The sequence below is a fragment of the Bactrocera neohumeralis genome, chromosome 6, assembly GCF_024586455.1.
Source record: "Bactrocera neohumeralis isolate Rockhampton chromosome 6, APGP_CSIRO_Bneo_wtdbg2-racon-allhic-juicebox.fasta_v2, whole genome shotgun sequence".
In the NCBI taxonomy this organism is placed as follows: domain Eukaryota; kingdom Metazoa; phylum Arthropoda; class Insecta; order Diptera; family Tephritidae; genus Bactrocera; species Bactrocera neohumeralis.
In genome coordinates, this window is record NC_065923.1 from 27,006,156 (window position 1) to 27,023,395 (window position 17,240).

General features: G+C 29.9%; 2 protein-coding genes across 13 annotated transcripts in view; one reads left to right on the forward strand and one right to left on the reverse strand.

The window, feature by feature from the left end:
• Positions 1 to 1,125: 1,125 nt before the first annotated feature.
• Positions 1,126 to 17,240, reverse strand: part of LOC126762434 (probable serine/threonine-protein kinase DDB_G0280133) — a 43,326-nt gene continuing 27,211 nt past the window's right edge. For 3 of the 11 annotated variants that reach the window (XM_050479163.1, XM_050479164.1, XM_050479162.1), the window contains exons 2-8: positions 16,958 to 17,099; positions 10,764 to 10,964; positions 10,572 to 10,651; positions 9,161 to 9,229; positions 4,836 to 4,989; positions 3,578 to 3,616; positions 1,126 to 1,994 (exon numbers count right to left, since the gene is read on the reverse strand). In XM_050479163.1, the coding sequence (XP_050335120.1) occupies positions 1,908 to 1,994; positions 3,578 to 3,616; positions 4,836 to 4,989; positions 9,161 to 9,229; positions 10,572 to 10,651; positions 10,764 to 10,964; positions 16,958 to 17,038 (711 nt within the window). In that variant the 5' untranslated portion in view covers positions 17,039 to 17,099 and the 3' untranslated portion in view covers positions 1,126 to 1,907. Of the gene's footprint in view, positions 1,995 to 3,577; positions 3,617 to 4,835; positions 4,990 to 7,601; positions 7,901 to 9,160; positions 9,230 to 10,571; positions 10,652 to 10,763; positions 10,965 to 16,957; positions 17,100 to 17,240 lie in introns of those variants that run through there. The other 8 variants (XM_050479155.1, XM_050479157.1, XM_050479156.1 and 5 more) reach the window with 6 other exon arrangements.
• LOC126762428 (cell division control protein 6 homolog) overlaps positions 11,915 to 17,240 on the forward strand; it is a 133,951-nt gene continuing 128,625 nt past the window's right edge. Inside the window, exons 1-2 of one of the 2 annotated variants that reach the window (XM_050479150.1) lie at positions 11,915 to 13,433; positions 13,493 to 13,921. In XM_050479150.1, coding sequence (XP_050335107.1) covers positions 12,029 to 13,433; positions 13,493 to 13,914 — 1,827 coding nt within the window. In that variant the 5' untranslated portion in view covers positions 11,915 to 12,028 and the 3' untranslated portion in view covers positions 13,915 to 13,921. Of the gene's footprint in view, positions 13,434 to 13,492; positions 14,073 to 17,240 lie in introns of those variants that run through there. The other variant, XM_050479149.1, reaches the window with a different exon arrangement.

Here is a 17,240-nt window from a genome sequence, read left to right on the forward strand (position 1 = left end):
GTGTCAAACTCATAAACCCATGTCTCATCGGTAGTTATAATGTTCTCTATGAATGCGGAATTCGCACGATCAAGCATGTCCAAAGTGTACGCAACCTTTTTTGAAAAAAAATTAAGCTTTATAGGCATGAGTCGTGCAAGAACTCGTTTCATACCCAAAATATCCACCAAAATTATTCCAACGGACTCGCGAGAGATGTCGAGCTCTCTGACCATCTCTCTAACACTTGTTTGACGATTTTCCAGCAGCATATCCTTCACTTTTTAATATTATTTTTCATTGAAGATGTTGAAGCTCGTCCGAAACGTGGCATCACTTCAACGATCTCACGACCGTCTTTGAAGGTTTTATACCACTCGTAGGCTTGTGTTTTTGATAAAACTGAATCACCGTAAGCCTCTTCCAACATTCGCAACAATTTTGCACACGATATTTGGTTATAAATACAAAATTCGAGACAAATTCTTTATTCGATATTTTTATCCGTCGTAAAAATCGCAACGCACTACTGAGGTGTGCCGACTTAAGCAGCTGCTATAAACAAACTAGTACAAAGATCGAACTCATATTTGGCGTGGTGATAAAGGACAGTCCTATGAATTTAGCAAAATACATTTTTTTTAAATATCTTTTAACCGGGGAATTTAATTTCAATTTCCGGGTGCTTTTTTGTCACAATGTACCACTACTAAAATATCTACATTATAATACAAGAATATCGAGATAGGCTGAACGCTACTTTATAGTCCAGTCATTATAGTAAGTTCACTGGAAATAAAGGTATACCCTACCATATGTAGGTTTTGAGATAACTTTAGGGTGTCAAGTATCAAGTATTTACAGACATATAAATGGGTATATCGAATTCCGAGATTCTTACCTAATTTAAGCTTAAATGACTGGACTATTTAAAATTTTCTAGTCTGACTTAGAAGTCTAGTCTGGAGATCGAAAGCTTGCCTTGTCAACTAATATTCGTTTTATATGTCAAGCTAATTTTTACATTTTGGATAATTATTATAAATTCAAGGTTTGATATTTAGTACAAAAGTGATAAAAAAATATAATGAGTTTCACATCAATTTCTTTTCTAACGATTTCTAACTTTAACAACAAACAACAATATAGAAATTCTCCAGTCCAATGAGTTTTTATTTTTATTTTATTAGCACTATATTTTATAAATGATTTCGTAAATTTACGGTTAAGTTTAATTCTTGCAAATTGCAGTGAAATGAAAAATTCACGCACAAGAAGTCATCGTTACGAAATTAGACGACGACGACTGACCAACTCGGTCACGTGAATTCTCCATTTCCATAGACTAGAAACACTCGATTTTTTTTTTTAAATTTACCATGCTAAAGTTTTAATAAAATACATTCTTCAATAAGGTTAGTATTTCATTTAAATTTACGCAAATATTAAAAATTCACCGATTTTGAGTTTTTTGTTATTATTTTTATTTTAAATAATTTTGAATCGCCTAATACACTTATTACATTTCTTTTTTATACTTTTGTTTTTTTAAATTTTTTAAACTTATTAATTTGTGCACAAATTTCGGTTTTGTATAATTCGTATTATTTTTATATTATAAAACTTATATTTTGCAATTGTTGGAACCTTGCTATGTGCATTCCTGACGGTTTTGTTAATGTTAGATAATTTACTTGTATATGATTATAATGTTATAATATTAAGTATACGAATATTCACTTATTTATTTTTGCTTGGATGTACTGAAAAACATTTTCGATATATTTGAATCATTTTACATTGTTTTTTTTTTTTAAGTCTACCGTTATTTAAGTTGTTCTTTATTGTTTGTGTGTGTTGTTTTGTTGTTTCGGATACATCGTTGGGCTAACTCGTATTTGAAACATTTTTTTAGACATTTATAGAACTTAGTACTCCGACGCACCCAATACACTGTACATCAAGCGATTGAAGGATGAACTCTGGCGGATGGAGTCATCGTGTGTGTTTACCACCTGGAAATGAAGGAATTGGTGGAAATAATTAATTAAAAATTTTGAAAAATATATGTAAGGCATTTAATTATGTATGTTTTTTATACATCCTTGTAGAAAAATTTGGAACTTTATGGTTAAAAATATTTTTTAAAGCAATGAATAATTCGATGCTGTGGATATAAGTCATTAAAGTTATTCATGGAGTTCCTGAAATCTCTGCTACAGATTGAATAATTCTATAGAAAGGAAACTAGAACAATTCATTTCAGATCACTGAATCTCAGAATATTGATGAAACCGTCATTGGAACTATAATTGGTTCCAAAAATATTTACGATTATCATAAGTTCCTCAATTATCTACTACAGATTGAATAACTCTGGGAAGGAAGGATCCCTAATTTCTAAAATTTCAAGTAATATACCTTGCAGACGATAAGATTTCAAGACTTTCACTTAAAGAAATCGCCGTTGCAATTTTCAGACGTTCAGTTAGGATAAAATTATATAATCTGAGTTCAAGATTCTGTTCTTTAGAAAGCTTCTGAGGTATCTAAGTGTCTCTGGGAAAGGATATTATCGTCTCTTGTAGACATTAGGATCTCAATTAATTAGTTTAAAAAACATTTACGATTGTCATCTCAAAGTCGAAAATTTCTATCAAATTTTACGATTCCTTCCTCAATTTCAGTTTTCCAAAATAATCTATTTCATACCCATAATTGGTGATTCAGAGCGTCCTTACGTTGCACATACCATACAGTTGCATAAAATTTGTATAGAATAATCGAAGTCTGGATTCACCAATCTGTTCATTAGAAAGCTCTTGACGTATCTAAGTATGGATATTAATATCCCTTGCAGACAATAGGATCTCAAGACGCACACTTAAAGAAATCGCCGTTGGAACTTTTTTATTGGCTCAAAAAATATATACGATTATCATCTTAATCATGATCTTTCCTGATGTTGTGATCTGTTCTTTAGAAAACTCCTGAAGTATTTAAGTGTCTCTGGGAAACAAAATTTTCTAATTTTTTCTCTTTCTCTCTAAGTTCATTTTCTAGAACCCAAGTCTCAGTCGGAATTTGTTTTAAGAACTTGCTCGGTGCTAATGACGCTTTATGCACCAATTTAGGGTTGTTAGTGTGTAGAGGAAGAGGAAGATCTCTCAAAATAGTAATAATTATTTTTCGATGATAGTAAAAGATTGAAAATACAAAGGAGTTGTAATGAAATTGTCAATCGAAGCAGGAAATACGCATATAATAGAATATCGGGTCTTTATTTATGAAATCCTCTCAGGACTGGAGTATAGAGATTTTAATTTTAGATTTCAATAAAGTTCGAAGAACATTTTCATCGGTTATTCGGTTATCTTAAAACAAGAGCATTGTTGGAAAAATTTTCCTCCTCGTTTCCTCCAAATCTGGTATGTGCGTGGCTTATTGGCCTACCAGTTTAACCTAACCTATACATAAATATTATCAAATGAGAGACTTTTGCTCGGTTCTTCGTTTTTGCTATCTAAAGAAATTGTTGGTTCCAAATATTGCCACAAGGATGAGGTATAAAATAAAATATAATTATGAGACTACTTACATTGTACGCCGTGGGGGGAACGAGCGTTGAGCTGGGTTTCTGAAATACCGTTCAAAATAATAATAGTTAATAAAAAGTTGCAGATTTTGAAATACTTATACTTAAGTTGAAGTGATCTTGTGATAAAACATTAATATGCTTTTTAAGACAATCGATACAAGAGGTGTGTTCGTTATAGGATATGTAGTGAGGTTCAGTATAAGTTTTTTGCTTTATGTGCTCAACAAACAAGAGAAACTGAGAGCGTAATTTGACAATAAAGAAGAATTTGACAATTACTGCAGAGAGCAGTTGACAATTGACTATTAATAGTGTTGGGAGAGCCATTTGACATTCACTACGAATTGACTACACTGATCATCCTATAACGAACAGACCCGATAAAGCTTACAAATTGTTATTTATAAATGTTATTTGTTAAGCTAGAATAATTTATCATTTATTTTAATACGAAATAATTTGATGATTTTATGTACACAGATGAGAACTAATACGCTTAAATGGATAATTTGTTTGACAGCTGCATTGGTTACTTTCAGATTAAAGTTTTTTTAAATTTAGATTAAAGTTAGAGCTACTATAGATTTGAAAAAAAAGAGATTTCAAAATTTTCTTCGCCAAAAAGTCTCGAGTAAAAACTCGGCAAAGACAATAATTTTCACAAAATGTTTTATGACTACACATACGATTACAAAATAAAACGAAAGTGGGATAGCTGGTGATTGAGAAATGATGCGATGCAGCGATTTGAGCCTGCGAGCGAGAGAGCTGTCAAAAATGCTGTACACAACGACGCATGCGTTAAACGCTAATGTAATGAAGAGTACTTAAAATAACATATTAAACATTTACATATGAAAATAATTAATGATAATTAATGCGATGAAAACAAGATTTTTATTTTTCGATTTGCTGACCACTCGGCAAGTCAGTAATGCAACACGCAAAGAGAGCCACTTAGATATTTTTCCAAGCGTGCGTGAGTCTCACAAGTAAACGAAGCTTTTCTCATTGATTTTTTGAGTACTTTCTTTTTGAGATCTTTTTTGTGAGTTTTTTTAGTTTTCTTTTTTTTGATTTTTTAGTTTTATTTTTTTTAGTTTTATTTTTTTTTTAATTTTTTTGTGAACTTTTTTTTTAGACGACCACGTGCATGCGTATGTGCGTATGATAACGGTGCATATCAATGATCGATGATTGATCAGTGATCGATATTCGATGATCGATGAACGCAAGCAGCAAGTCATTACGACCTTACCTTTCCTGGAACCAATCGGTTTGGTTGGAAGACCTTTGGCTGTACCGGCACTGTCACTTCCTGTGGTGGGGCATAACCATTGCCATAGCCCTCCTCCTGTATGGCTCTATAAGTTTCGCTCTTCGATGGATCGAAATGAAGAGTCTTCTTATAACTGTACAACATTGTGGTGCATAAATATATAGTTTTTTTATATTTTTAACATTTTTGAAATTTTTTTTTAATTATTTAATTTTTTTATGTTTCCATTTTGACGTTTTCCATTATGCCATTACATTGTGGTAATTATGTAATCGATATGCAATTTGTTTTGTGATTCAATTGCGCATATTGCAAGTATACCATGCCACAATATCGATGGCGTCCGTGGTTGATAGGTGTCATGTGCGGACGAACAATGACACAGTTCAACGATTTTTTTGAAAGTTTTTTTTCAACATTTTTTTCGGTGTATCGTAGCGGTTTTTAATTGTCACAGTTTATTGCGGATTTCGAAATAGTTAGTTTAGTTGTTGTTGTTGTTGTCGTTTTTTACAGTTTTTAGTTTCAAATATGTTTTGTATAACAATAATAACAATATCGTTTTTTTTTTTGGGGTTTTTGGTGTGGGTTTAAGTTCAGCCCCAATCAAATCGTTTCGAATTCATTTCGCATTTAGTTTTTGAATATTCAATATACATCGATTTAATATAATATATATGTATACATATATATTTTTTTTTAGTTTTTGACATTGCAGTTGCGTTGAGAATTTGTGTATGTGTTTGTGTGAGAGAGAGAAAGAAAAAAACAGGATGTGCACAATACGTTAGAATTAATAGTCATTAAAATTTTGCAAACAAATTAATATTTTGTGTCTATTATAATTTGTTTAAAAAATGAATTTAGTATGTATGTATGTGAGAATGTGGGTAATTTGTATGCGTAAACGTGCGCAGTGTGCAAATGCTTGAATATGCAACTACATATGTATGTATGTATGTAACTATGCGTATGCCTGTAAAACTGATTATGTAATGTCAGCGACATGAGCATATATATATATAAATGAAATATATATGTATTTATGTATTTACATATGCAGCAGCAAACTCTTAAGTACTAAATTGTAACTCAGTTCAGGCAAAGCATGGCAAAAATCGGTTAGTAGAACAATTCTAATAGCATTACCGTTATTTCATTTCAGTTCTTCTAGCTTAAAAATTTTAATTTGAAAATAGACACTAGCTATTTCATAACCGTATGATGTTGGTTGTAGATATGTATGTATGTACATATGTGATTTTTTTTGGTGTAAGTAAGTGCTCAAGCCTTGCTCTCTGCTCTGCAAAGCAGTTAACCAATGTGAAAGCACCGGATTATTAATATTTAATAATTTGTGTAATCAAAAGTAGTGCAGGATTTTTAAACAGGGAACTTTTGGTGGGAGTTAGGAGTAAAAAGCAGGGTTGCAAATATTAATTAACATTTAAAAATTTTTTAATAACGAAAATTCTAACTAAGAATAATTTAAAAACTTCTAATCGCAAATACCGGTTCGAGAAATACATTAAAATATATATTTTTTAAACCCAAAAATTATATTAAAATTTAAATTTGTATTTTCAAGTAATTGAAAAATAAACAAAAATGTATTCTCAAATAATTGAAAAATAAAAAAAATTGTAATTCCATATTTTTAATTAATAATTGAAATAAGAAATTGTTTTAGAATATAAATTTTTTCGCAAAAATCTTAGTTAAAAATAATTTTCAAATACCGAAATGAAAAATAAAAAAATACATATTTTTAGGCCCAAAATTACATGAAAATTTAAAAAATTTGCAAAATAATAAAATTGTTATCCGATATTTTTAATTAATAAATATTTTTTATAACATATTGTACAAAAAAATATCAACTTAGATTTTTGTCTCATTTACATTTAAAAAAATATTTTTTTCAATTTTTTTTTTCCAAGATGTTTTTTTTATTTTAAAAAAAAAATTATATAGTATATGTATATATTTTCTTTTTTCAAAATTTAATCTATTACAATTTTAAATCTCATTTTTAATTTATGATTTTTTTTAATTTGTAATCCCAAAATTTTTAAATTTTTCGAAATTGAAAATTTAATTTTTTTAACGCCAAATCGGAACTGAATATTGCAAAATTTTTTTTCAAATTATTTAAAAATTTTTAAATTTTTAATCTCGAAATTGAAAATTTAATATTTTAATTGAAAATTTAATTGTTAATGCCAACATCTTAGTAAATTACAATTTTTAATTCTGTTTTGGGAATAAAAAATTAATATCTTACTGTTTATAGAAAGTTTTTAAATTAAAAAATTTGCAACCCTGATTAAAAGTGATAGGTAGGAATGTTGGAAAAAAATTCAAAAAAAAAAATTTTTGTACTAGAATTTAATTTTTGGTGTAATTAAAAATATGAAATTTAATAAAAGAAAAAAAATAAAATAATTAATTGTCAGAATTCATGATCTATGCCACAATAACCAATTGAAAAAACTATGCAAGGTGCCATAACCTCAATTAAAATTTATTTTTAGGTTATTGTGTTAAAACTTGCTAAATATGGTGCTTATGAAGGTATGAATGAATATCACAGGCCAATTGAAAATTGCAAATACTCTTTTTACAACAAAAAAAACATAAATTCAGTGTAGAAAGGAGTATCAATTGGTAAAAAAAAATCAGCAATTACAACAATTTGGTTTATGCGCTACTTCTTTCAAGTATTGTGCTGAACTTTTTTAAAAAAAAAATATTCTTGATTTTCAAATATGAGAAATCGCAGTTTGATCATATTGAAGTTTCATTATCATTATTGTGCTTATATGTTATGTCTAGTCTTTCTTCATTTGGTGGGGGGTATACGTATGTTCTTTTTTCGCTAAGTAATTCTCTTTTATTTTTGGTTTCAAAATTTTTGTATATTTTGTAGTTGTTGCTGTTGTTGTTGGCGTTGCTGTTGTTCTTGCTGTTCTTTCAGTTCTCTAAGTTTTTGTTGCTCCAGTATTTTTCGTTTATGTTCCAGGAAAGATAGATCGATGAAAATTCTAATATTAATTGTGCAGCTTTGTCCTTTTTTCACAAAATATTAATACATTTTGTTTTTAATTAATATTATAAATGCTACTTAACACAATTAGTTGTGTAATAGTAGTAATGCCTTCAGTGAAAGGTACTTACTATTTCAATATTTCTTTATATGATTAATTAAAATTTTGTAAGTGTGGTGTTTAAATTTATATTATTTTTTTTTTTTTTGGAACCTAACTTCCTCTAACACAGTGTCCTAACCTCAAGTCATAAATTATATTATTTTTTTAAAGTGCGTTAAAAGAAAAATCTAGTAGAGTTGAAATATGTTCTATAAAATGTATAAAAAACTACAGTGGCTTCAGAAATTGTCTTCACACAAGCACAGTTAAGGTTTAAGGACCACTAGCACAAAGTAATAATAAACTAACGGCATGCTATAAATGATTTTAATGAACAAATTCTGATCTTTTAACTTTATCACTTAATAATTTCCAATAAATTAAGAAATATTCTAGTTTTAAGGCTTAAATTTTGAAATACTATAGTCTAACTGTTTTGCTTATTGATTGTTAGTCATCGCTCTGCCGTTGAATACGCCAGATTTGGCTTACTGTGACTTTTTTCTGTTTTCGAAACTAAAAATCTGCTTTGAGAAACGCGCCATGAATTCTTTGACTCAATATTTAAAAATCGCCACAAAAAAAAAATATCGATTCGGTTTGCGCGTATATAAATAGGTCTTCTAATGATCCCCTCTTTATGCGAAACAACCGATCTTCAAATATGTTATCAAAGTTTCTGGTTTCTCAAATAAATTTCAAATCGTATAAAATTAAAGAAGATATATTTGTGAAAAAAAAATTCTTTTATCGAATGTAATCTTTTTTATGTAATTTAGAAAAAAAACATGAAATGAATAAATAAAATTGCACAAATACGTACTCACAACAACAGAATCAATAACATTAAAAAATACTGGGAATAAAGCAAACATAACACACACTCGAAAACTTCTACTACTAGAAGCTAAACTTCTGAAAGAAAATAATAAAATAACCATCAAAAGCACTACCAAACAACTTTTCAAAAGCGTTAAGTTTTGAATGAAGATTTTTAAATCAACTAATGAATTACCAAAAATGGATTTTATGGTAATGACTAGTTGAAAATATGCAGTGACTTTTGTGAACTACTGTTTGATTGATTTTTTGGGTCGATCGAACTGATTGACTGGCTGACTGATTGTCGGTTTGATTTGTAAAATTTACTTTTACCGGTCAAGTTTGGTCGGCATTGGGCGATGCAAAGGACTACTCCTTATGCGCGGACTTTCAGTACTGGCACTACAACAATAATAATTATAATTTTTTATAACATAGTCATTGAAATGCAAGAATCTAAACACAAACATACATACATACGTACAAGTTAGATTCATAAAAATATTATTTATACAAACTAATACTTGATATTGATGTTAAAGTGTTTTTGTATATTCCCTAGTTTGTAAAAAAAAATATTTGTAATATTACAAAATAAAAACTAATAAGAGAAGCACACTGTAACACATACATTTAAGCTTTTTAATACTGATCTAACAAAGCTGCTTATTTACCATAAATAAATAATATAAGGATAAACTGAAGCAATACTCAAGGTATTAAATGGAAAAAAATTTGCAGGATAAGCCAAAATTGTTTTCTAATATCTAATTCAGTTATTGAGTTTTTGGAAATAATAATTTGAACGAATAATGGCAATGTACATTTTTTGTAGATGGCCATCCAAGTTAACCGCTATATTTTCAAAAATTTTGTTTTTTAAATATTGCATCTTATTTTTATAAGATAATATAAGGCAAAATACTGCACACATTTGTATATATTTTCAAAAACTAAAAACATTCTGCACAGAAAGTGTATTTAAAATACAATAATGAAAGCATAAGCAGAACAATATTCCTTTTGCTAAGCGTGTAATGCTTGGAAAATGTTCGGGCGTATCAAAATTTCAAATTACAAACATCTACAACTACATTTACTTATTTACATATATATTTATAAAATAAAGGCAGATATATTCCGTGAAGTATTCGAAACTTAAATAACCATTTTGTTGCATATTTATGAATCAAACCCGTTTCCACTACTTGTAACTTTTGTATGCAAGTATTTGTGTAATAGAATAATAATTTAACGGTCACTTATTCGTTTCAAAACAACCACTTATTTATATCGGATGTTTGTTTCAAATTAAACGCTAGCAAACGAATTATTTAAAAATTAATTCTTGCAGTTGTCAAAATACTCATCTGAAATCGGATGTCATAAAATAAAGGGAGATGCCAATTTACCGGATGTCAAAGATTTACATAAATATTTTATTATAATTTAAGTTCCGATTACTCCTTTTTTATAAAATATATGTTTAGTTAACTTTTTTGCAAAGACCTTTATAATGTATAAAAAAATTAATTGTAATTGGTTATATACAACTACTTAATTCGTTATTTTGACTTCAGCTCGTTATTTAAAAAAAAAAAGCAATATGTGTAGCAATTTGTTCTTGTTTCTAAAAAGCTAGTTTTTTCGTTACTACTAAATACATATGTATATTCTAGTATGAATGCTAACATTCTTTTGTGTAATAGATAATATGTATAAGGAGAAAATAATCGATACTTACGGAACTGTTTGTCTGATGGTACTCTCAATGTTGCTGTCTGAGTACAGGCCAATGGGAGAGTTGAATTGTTTGTGGAATACCTGTAATATAGGTGATTAAAGAATAAGTACAGCGAATAACTGAAAGAACTTAAACACAAATGACACAATCCATATATGTATGTTTTCAAATATAGAATTTTTGTAGACATACCCTGCCAGAATCGGCATCCTGACCAACGACCTTGTGCAACATGGTGTCAGCGACGCGTTGCTTCATCACACTGTCATGAAAATCGTGGCCGCGGTTAGCGCGCACAGCCGGATTTGGGTGATACCTCAAGTAAGATTCTGTGGTTGGGGCATCCTTCTTGACCTTGGCACCGGGAAGTACCAATGGAGTTGTTCGGTAGGGCTATGAAAAATAAGAATTATAAAAATATAATATAAAATTGATTTATGACAGGTTTTGTTTTAATCGATACATTCTAACTAATTTTCATAAAAAGTTTAGTGTTAAAAAGTAATGAATTTTATTTTATTGCCAAAAGTAGTTCTCATTAATGTATTTTTTTACCGTGGGATAAGAATATATGAAACGGTAGATTAGAAAAATAGTAAAAAATAATATTTTTATCTTTCGAAAAAAAATAATAATATTGCAGATTAATAAAAAATTTACATTAAACAATTTACATTGAAGGTACGTAAGTTAATTGTGAAAACATTTAGAGAGTTCAGAGCAAAATGTAAAGGCACTGCAAATAAGCATTCAGGATTGTATTTAATACGCAGGCATATGTATATGTATGTGCATATTTATATACACATAGCTTAAAAAAACGAATTTCAAAATACTCATATTGGAAGACTTATATAAAAGCTCGCAGAATATTTTTAATAATTCTAGAAATATTATTCTCAGAACATTTTTATACATATGTATGTATGTATATACATCCGCACACATACATTATATACTTCCTTTGTATATACATATGTGTGTATATAGTACTATTCGGCTCTCCTATCTCAATTTGCCTCCTACAACCATTAATACTCTCTCTACATTCCTTTATATATAAACATTTGCTTCTCATTTTATATTTATAATATCTTACGTAATGCTAACAGACTACAGATTTCATTTTAGTTTTGGAAGAACACTAGTAGAGAAAATTTATATTGTACATGATATTGGTTCAAATATCATTAAGGCAAAGAGGTAGGACAGTAAAATACATATTTATTTCCGTAAGATATAACCATTTTTACAAAACATGTACACCCTGTGCGGAGTGAAATGGCAACCACAGTGGCAGCTGTATTATATGACAGCTGTCATTGAGTTTCGTGTTTGGCGCCCAACAATTTATTGCTTGATTACTTGTTCAGCATTTTTTATTATAATTATTGAGAGAAAAGAATAAAAGTGATTGTTTTTAATATAAAATTGTTTTGTAAAATTATTTTTCAAATATGACCACAGTTCGTCGATCGACAAGACTAAGCAGTGTTGGTAGATCAACACCTACACCGTCAGCTGGAAGCATACAAACACCATCACGGCGATCAGAAGTTTGGCGTAGACGCCAAACAAAGCATTGTACAACAAGTGACGAGGAAGAAGAAAGCACTTTGAGCAAATCCCCAACGTTAGCAGAAATAGATAAAGAAAATACTAAAACTACCAACATTATGAGTAAAGCGAAAGGTAAAGCACAGGCAAAAGTGAAAGAATTAAACGATGTACAGGAACCTAAAACACCACGTCGGGTAAAAGCAGTACGTACTTCAACATCTTGCAGAACAACGCCACAAGCAAAAAAAAGGGGTAATCAAGAGCAAAATAATCAAAGTGAAGACGAACGTGATGTAGAAGACTCTGGACAAAATGTATCTCCACCAAAGTTAGCACGTTGGAAGCACAAAACTGAGTTGATCAGCCCTTCCAGATTAATTGATAGATTAAGTATTGACGAACGTAAGCAAATAGACAGTGATGAAGAAGATCATCACACGCCCACAAAAAGAGAAAAAGAAGAAACACAGGTAACACCTACACGTAACAAATATCAAAGTGCACGACGTGTGCTAAATAGTGCAGAAACGCAACATTTACCGGGACGCGAGCAACAGCTGCAAGAGTTAAGAGATTTTTTTCAAGAGCATTTAGAGGAACAACGTTCCGGTAGTTTGTATGTTTCAGGTCAACCAGGTACTGGCAAAACTGCTTGTCTTTCATTGCTTTTGAGGTCGTCTGAGTTGTCAAAACAATTACAATGTGTTTACATAAATTGTACGTCAATTGCTAGTATAAATGGTGTCTATAAGAAGCTATGTACCGAGCTCAAGTTACATCCTGCTGGACGAACTGAACGTGATTATCAAGCAGCTGTACAGCAACACTTACGTACAGCCCGTCGTATGTTACTTATTGTTTTAGATGAAATCGATCAACTCTGCAGTACAAAACAATCAGTGCTTTACACTATTTTCGAGTGGCCTTCATTACCAGGAGCGCGGCTCCTTTTGGTGGGCATAGCTAATAGTCTTGATCTCACCGAACGCACTTTGATGCGTCTAAATGCCCGTTGTGAACTAAAGCCACAGCATATGCATTTTCCACCATACACCAAGCAACAAATTGTCGAAATATTTCGAGCACGCCTAGAAGAAGCTGGTGTGCTGGAAGTTTTTCCCCCTGTTACATTGCAACTCTTAGCAGCTAAAGTCAGTGCTGTGAGTGGAGATGTACGGCGTGCATTGGATATTGGCAGAAGAGTAGCCGAAATAGCGGAGCAACAGATGAAGTTAGGACAGAAAAAAATTAATCTTGATAGTTTGGCTTTGGGAGAGAATGATGCTGAAAAGACTGAAGAAGGTGAACTCAAATCAACTAAATTATTTATAAAAGTTTACTAACTGTTGTTTTCTTTGCAGTTGTTTTAAAACCTGTACAAGTGACACAAGTCGCTGAGGTGTTAAATAAAGTCTATGGTGTTTCACAGAATTTACAAGAAGACATAGAAGACTCGTTTCCACTGCAACAAAAGATTGTGTTATGCAGCTTAATGTTGATGCTACGAAAAGAACGTAATAAAGACATAACTATAGGACGATTGCACGAGGTCTATCGACGTGTATGTGTTAAACGTAACATACACGCTTTGGATCAAGCAGAATTTGCCGGACTAGTTGACTTAATTGAGACACGTGGCATACTACGAATCATGCGTAAGAAAGAACCACGCCTATGCAAAGTAGTGCTACAATGGGACGAAGAAGAAGTGAATGGCGCTTTGAGGGACAAACAGTTGATTGCTTCAATATTGGACGACACCGCTTGCCTAGGAAATAAATAGCAACTTACTTACTCTAAATGGTGGTGTATAATCAAATCAAAATAAGACCCTACTATTTATTGAAAACAACTTTAAATCAAATTAATTTTAATAAGCCTTGTTACGCAATGTTTTATTCATTAAAATAAAAAAAAAAAAATCATATTGATCATACAGTTCACAGTGCATACATTTTGTAGGTTAAGTTTTTTCAAAAACGCCGACGAAAGAAATGGATGTGAAATGTTGTGTGACTAATTAAAGTTAATTCAGCTCAAAATTATCGAAAGCTTACAATCTTTGTTTATATGCACATACAAAATTATATATGTATATACATATCTCTTTTGAATTGGCAACAAACTAAATAGTTTTTAGTTTTCTAAACGAAAATGTACAGTGCACCTATAAACCATGGCATTTGTTTGTGTTTGTGCTTGTTGCATTTGTGTGCAGTTGGCGACATTCGTTTGTTCTTGACAATTTAAAGGTGTATATTGTTTTTAAAATATCGTCGCAATTTCTCTGTGTATTAAGGGGGAAGAGTGCAGTAAAATGTGCAAGCATAAATAGTATATATTTGGATTCTTTCGTAAATATACTTTGACCATGAAAATGTACGTTTACAAATATGTATGCTTTTATTCGTTGTTGATGTAATTAATTTTAGATTTTACACAATATATTTAAAAATTGCGAAACAAAAATAGATTCGATCGAAAAATAAAAACGCTTCAGCGTTAGTTTTTAGTGGTGATTTTTCAAACCACCGAAAAACAATGAACAATAAGAGCTTAAATGCATATATTTAGAAATATATGCGCATATGTTGACATTTAAACATATTTCAATAACAAAAAAGCGAGAGCAATCAAATAATCTTGAAAAATAATTTGCACACGAAATTTGTGAAAAAGTGAAAATGGACGTGACGAAGCAGGTGTGGTCTAATTAAATTTGTTTACTGCAAATGGTGTCGATATATATATATATGTGTACTCATGTTTGTAAATACATGAAAAAGGTTGAATGTAAAGCAATATCTATTATTTATATTAATAAGTGATTATTCATAACTGCAGAAACTTTCTTAATTTTCGAGAATACTGTCGTCTTTTATATGTCCTCCAAGCATCGTTTACAGAATTATATTATCGAATTTGGCTTGTACTTGTTGAAAGTAAAATTGAAATGTGCATAAATACATGATATAAAAATTTTCCGCTCCCATAAATATACGTCTATTTACTCAATTCGCCTAAATCTCAGATTAATCACTTTAATTTAGAGAGAAAATATAATTTGTGCCTGAAAAGTCTGCTACTTTGTTTATGGCTTTGTAAAAGCAAATATTTCAAACAAATACATACGTACATACATTGCTATATACAAAATACTATACAGGATGTGCACGCATACATTTGCATAGTCAGGCTTTAGTGAGTCCTAAAAGTCAAAATGATAATGCGAGAATAAATTTATTTTACAACAAATGTTTATAGGCGTGGTGTTCCAAATACAAACATGTACTATGCCTATGTGTGTGTGTGTGTGTTGTGCTACCCAACCACAGCGAAAGTATAAATTGTAGCAGTAATGATGTATCCGACAGACTTTAATGTTAATTTTCATTTTCGTACAGCTATTTTTTCATTTTTTATTTCAAATAATTTTTTTTTGTCAGTTCGCTAACGAGTTGCCTGCGCTTCCTCAGCTTTCTAAAAATAATTCAGATATATATTTCAAAGGCGTACTTTTGCGCTACTATTGATCCGATACATTGGCAAAATTGTTGAATTTTCAAAATATCACAAATTTTCATCTCATTTAACTACGTGTTGTTTGCATACATTTGGTTTTTGTTTTTTCTTTCTTTTGAATTTGCTGATTTTTTCTCTTTTCAGGATGGAGAACGTACAGACGTACAAATGTTGGGCATATATTTCATGTGGGAATTTGAGTTAGAATATTCTAGAGACCAGCAGTATGCGCATGTGGGAGCTTTGTTTACAAAGTGTATTTAATTTTGCTGTTTTTGTGTTTTTGAAATGCGCAAAAATGTATTTATAATAAATAAACATATAAAAGTCGGGAGATCTTTGGCATGTTAGCGGTTGGAAATCGTCCATAATATACAGTTATGTAGATTGATATGATATAAGTATAAGACTGTGTTGGTACATTACTTATGTATGTATAGGTGTATGTAAAAATTATAATATATATAAAAATATTATACTAGTATATGAATATATATGTGTGTATCTATGTATTTGAGCATATACATCGTTTGCATATTCTAGCGGATATGAAAGACATTATTGAGCTTTAAATATTGAAAAATAATGTTATTTAATAAGTTGTATTTAAAATTTTGAAATTCTTAAAAAAAATATCTAAAATTAGCGTTATATTTTTTTAAGTTTGTTTAAATATGATATGAATTGTTAACTATTAAATATGTATGTTTATCAACAATTTTTTTTAATTTTAAATAAAGTTGGTTCGAAAGTGTCACGTATTTACTTGCATAGCTGTACTTGAATACATATTAATTACTATGTACATATGAAGTTCAATGATAAATTAATTCTTGATTATTGTAGTAATGTTAAAATTTAACTAATTTGTAACCAAATTTTTTAAACAAAATAATCATATTTCGAAAAAAATATTTTCAACTGCAAAATTAACTGTTGTTGCTCAGTCTATTTATAACGCTATGTAATACCTTATAATAAATTTTAAATTTCACTAATTTGTAACCAAAATTTTTTTTAGAAAATAATCATATTTTGAAAAAAAAATATTTTCAACTGCAAAATTAACTGTTATTGTTCAGTCTATTTATAACGCTATGGAATACCTTATTATAATTTTTAAATTTCACTAACTTGTCACCATCTTTTTTTTAAACAAAATAAACATACTTTGAACAAAAAAAATATTTTTTTTAGTTAACCGTTATTTCAGCCCCCTTACTATGTATGCATGTACGTAAGCATGTACATATGTATGTAAGTTAGAAAAATTTATAATTTCGCGTTTAGTTGCGTTGGCTTACTTGGTATTGAATGCATTCATTCAGGTCCGGTTGGGCCCTATAGTAGTGTGGGGTTCCGTTTTTGAATTGGACGTATTCCATTTTTCTCTGTGGTTTTGTGTGTTTTGTATGTGTGCAACTTTAAATTTAATTTGTCAACGCCCTTATTTTGCGTGGAAAAAGTAGAAAAACAAAAAACAAAACGAATAATATAGAAACAATTGTGACAATTATATAACAAAATTAACACTATTCAACGTCACTAGTATTTGTAGTTCTATTTAGAGTTCTTTTTGTTGGTCTA